Source organism: Acyrthosiphon pisum, chromosome X (assembly GCF_005508785.2).
Source record: "Acyrthosiphon pisum isolate AL4f chromosome X, pea_aphid_22Mar2018_4r6ur, whole genome shotgun sequence".
Taxonomy (NCBI): Eukaryota; Metazoa; Arthropoda; class Insecta; order Hemiptera; family Aphididae; genus Acyrthosiphon; species Acyrthosiphon pisum.
Window position 1 is genome coordinate 22,826,840 of NC_042493.1, and position 4,338 is coordinate 22,831,177.

At 28.0% G+C, this 4,338-nt stretch overlaps 1 protein-coding gene across 1 annotated transcript in view; it reads right to left on the reverse strand.

Annotated features, from left to right (window-relative positions):
• LOC107883043 overlaps positions 1–373 on the reverse strand; it is a 1,419-nt gene extending 1,046 nt beyond the window's left edge. Inside the window, exons 1-2 of the mRNA XM_016802369.1 lie at positions 293–373; positions 37–151 (exon numbers count right to left, since the gene is read on the reverse strand). Of these exons, the coding sequence (XP_016657858.1) occupies positions 37–151; positions 293–373 (196 nt within the window). The remainder of the gene's footprint in view (positions 1–36; positions 152–292) is intronic.
• Between the last annotated feature and the right edge of the window lie 3,965 nt (positions 374–4,338).

Below are 4,338 nucleotides of genomic sequence, written 5' to 3' on the forward strand. Positions count from 1 at the left end.
GAGTATCATCGAAAGGTATCAAAAGTGTCGAATTACCTGTTACCTCCGTTATACTTGGTGTTATTTTACTAAAATACCAATTAAATGGAATCGGATGGTTTTTTGTTGTTTCACACGGATATACTTTATCAATCACCATGTGATATTCACCCTGTAATAAGTGGAATACATATGATATATATAAATTTAATTACAAAGAAATCACAAATATAAATTTGGTACATTGGTATTAACTATTAATAATAGAAAAAAAGATATTATGTTTAATAAATCAAGATGATTATTAATTTACCACAGGCAAGTTTGGCATAAAAAGGCTTTCGGATTGTGACGATGAGAAAAATAAAAGAAGTCCGAACGTTATGATTAACATTTTTCCTATGATTTCAACAATTATAGTGTTTCTTACGTTTTCAACAATAAGAATAAATAGGTAACTAACAGTGATATGCATTATAAAATAAATTAATATATTTAAAATGATTGACATCCTTGATCTGTAATTTTTAAATATTGCCAGAAATAATTATATAAATATATTGAACCGGAAAAATGTAATTCAGTTGTCCCGGTAATTATAAATGTATCTATATGTTTAAATAAATGTTAGTAGTGGCACTAAAAAGTTCCTGTGATTCAATTCTCACAAAAAAAAATAATTTTAAAATTAATAAAAACCAAAATTATCGATATTATATTATATCATGGGTGTACAAACCATGGCTCTATTCATAGACACTTGCGGGCTGGACTGATTGTACAATAAATTATAATGAGGAAGGAAAATATAAAAAATGTCGTGAAATAATACATTTTAAAATGTTAACTAACTGGTAAAAAAGAATGTATACATGTAATTAGGTAAAGTTATAACCTATGCTGATGATACCTGCTTACTTTTCTCAGGAAACTCATGGGTAGACGTTCATCAAAAAACGACTGTTGGAGTAAATACTGTATTTAAAAAACTAAATAATAATAAATTGACTTTGAATATAAGTAAAAGTGTTTTCATTGCTTTCTCGATATATAATACGCACATACCTTTCGATGGTATTATTATTCACTCTTGTAATAATCGAGATTTAAATTTAAATTATGTAACTGCCAAAAAGTAAGTTGGGTTACGATAGTTAAATATTTAGGTCTTATATTTTACTGGAATCTACGGTGGAAATTTCATATTGATAATGTGGTTTTGAGATTAAGATCTGCAATTTGCAAATTTTTCAAATTTAATAAACTCTTACCTACTGAAACAATGTATACTGTATATAACGCACTCTATAAGTCGATTCTCCAATACGGTATTTTAGTATGGGGCGGGTGTTCTGATAATGCTATAAAACCACTTGTGATTCAACAGAATCATGCAGTAAGATTATGTCTAAAGAAAAATGAGCTCTATGGCTCGACTTCCATAAACTATAAACAATTTAGAGTTCTTCCGGTCAGTTATTTATTTAGGCAGTTCTCCATTCTATTTAAAGCAGGTAACATTACTACTAAAACCGTTAATAAACGGGAACACATTGCTTACCATTTGCATGTTAGTTACACAAAAAAAGATATAGGTAAAAAGTTCGTTGATTATTTAGGTTCAATTAATTTTAATGCCATGCCACTTGAGCTGAAAATAATGTAATAATTGTAAATAATGTAAATAAAAATAATTATGAATTTAAGAAAAGATCTATTGTAAACTGGTTGTTTCTTAATCTTTAAATGTATCGTATGTTAAATTAGGAAATAAATTTATATAAATATTGTAATTTTGATGTATTTTATAAATTTTATTGTTTACAAACAACTCATTTACCTCGACACAAGCTCTGCTTATTGTGGTAAATTAAATAATTAATGTATGTAAATATATTATTTATTCAATAAATAATAAAAAAAAAAAAATTAACTTTCCGTTAGGTACAATATGTGCTACCTACCTCGACTTCGTCGGTGTCGGAAGCAAACTACCGTAAAAAATTATATGTATAATAAGATGATTTTGTTATTGGTATTTTTCTTGATGTTAAAAAAGTCTTTAATCTCATCAAAAAATTTTTAACAAATCGTGGTCAAAGAAAAAAATTAAATAATGTATTCAGCAACTATAAGACTTTGAATTACGGAGTTCCACAAGGAACTGTGCGTCCACTTTTCATTGTATACATAAATTATCTTCTAAAATTAAAATGTGATGGCTTAATAGTTAATTGCGTGTTTTGCAGATGATACCACAATACTATGACCAAAATAAAGCCAAACCAGTTACTAAATCGATGCAAATTATGTCTGATGTGAATAAATCGTTTAGTTTAAATTCTGAAAAAACGAAATCGTTATAGTAAAATCCCTTTTTCTACACATTTACAACTAAAATATATAAAAATTATATTGATATATTAATTATGTGTACACAGCATATAATTGTTAAATATTGTTTAATAATGATGTCGGTGGTGTAGGTACCTAATTACTAATTTCGTTACTAGGGCACACATCATCATATGATAGTTGCCTTTAGTCAGGAATTTAAAATCTTTATTCCAGACTGGACTAGCTGTCGCAATGTTGCAATATGTGCAATGTATACAATATGTGAATGTCCACTGCAGATGATGGTGGTATTATGTCGCGGTCGTTATCGTAACGACCGCGGCGTCTCTATCGACGTCCGCGAGATTGCGACCGAGAACCGGTCTGGCCGCCGGTGGAAAATTAAAATAATAAATAAAAAGGTAGGTGTGCGTTGTGGATAACATAAAACATTAGGTTACATAAAACAAGAGTGTTTTTAACTTTTCAACAGTACGAGCAAATAATAGCCATGACCAATGATCAAATGACCCAAACATTAGTACCGCAAACGAAAAAAAACTAAATCGTGCTAGAATTGGACACTCAAAATTGACTCACGGATATTTGATCGCTAAAAACGAACCACCGATATGCCTCACATGTGGCACCACACTCACAATTAAACACACTTTTGAAGAATGCAGAATATAACAAATACAAAGAGAAGAACTCAACATAAGCCACGACGTTGGAACAACCATAGGTCCAAACCCTGACAATGAAGCCAACACAATAACATTTTTCAAAACAATAAAAATATTAAGCCTACTGTAAATTATAACCTAAATTTCGTAAGATCTAAAATTGTATAGGTACCTACTCCTACTCATTTCCTACTGATTTATTTATAAACTATCTTTTTTTTTTTTTGTTATTATTTCTTTTGTCTCTGCCTGTCAAAAATATGTAACACTGATGGCCCCTGTGGTCGAAGCGGAAATTTTTACTGTGTAAATTTCAAGATCACTAAAAAAAAATCACGAGAAAAGTTATTATTTAATTTGATTCCGCAGAACGTTTCCAATGATATATATTATAGCGTGGACTAATGAATTATATACGCTCCTATTAACTATACAGGTTTTATAAATAATTTAGTGTTGTACAAAAACTGTTCAATTTAAAAATACTTATTAGTTATTACCAGTGTTGGGATTATTTAGATCATTTTATCTAGATAAATTTTTAAATTATCTTTATCTTATCTAGATAAATATAAATAAACTGTTGACAACTATCTTAAGAAATTATCTTAGATAAACAATTTACGTATCTAGATATTTAGATAAATTATTCGAGGACATACTTTTTGGTTTTAATTACAATTGAATTTTAAAATTTTATTCGTTATTATTTAATATTTATATATTGCTAATGGTATAATAATATTACTATCGGCTAATTTAACAATAATGATGGGTTTATCGTTTATTTGTGTTTATTTCAGTATTATTATCTGAGTTCCATTAATAAATATCATAAATAGGTACCAATTTCACATACATTAACACAGTAACATAGTACGTTACGGTTATATTGATTGGTGACAGGCGACAGCACTCTTTCCCCCTATCCATCGTGTAATTCATATAGGGCCAGTTGTTGTACCGTCTATGATTATGGTTAATGTAATTTATTATTCTACGCTTATATACAACAATTAATATTAATTTTAATATCTATTTTATATTTATTATTCATCTAGATCTTTCTGCTCTATTAAAAGGACACTGAATTCTGTGGCTGTGTTGGTTATGAAAATAGAACAGTTAAACATCTATTGCGAAAAAATATAAATTTTCATATTATACAATTTATCTTAATTTTATCTAGATAAAATGGTTGTTTGATTATCTTTATCTAGATAAAAATTAAATTTATTTATCTTTATCTTTATCTAGATAATAATTTAGCTATCTATTCCCAACACTGGTTATTACTATATTAAGAATTTACATTAGAATACGTATAACATTAAAT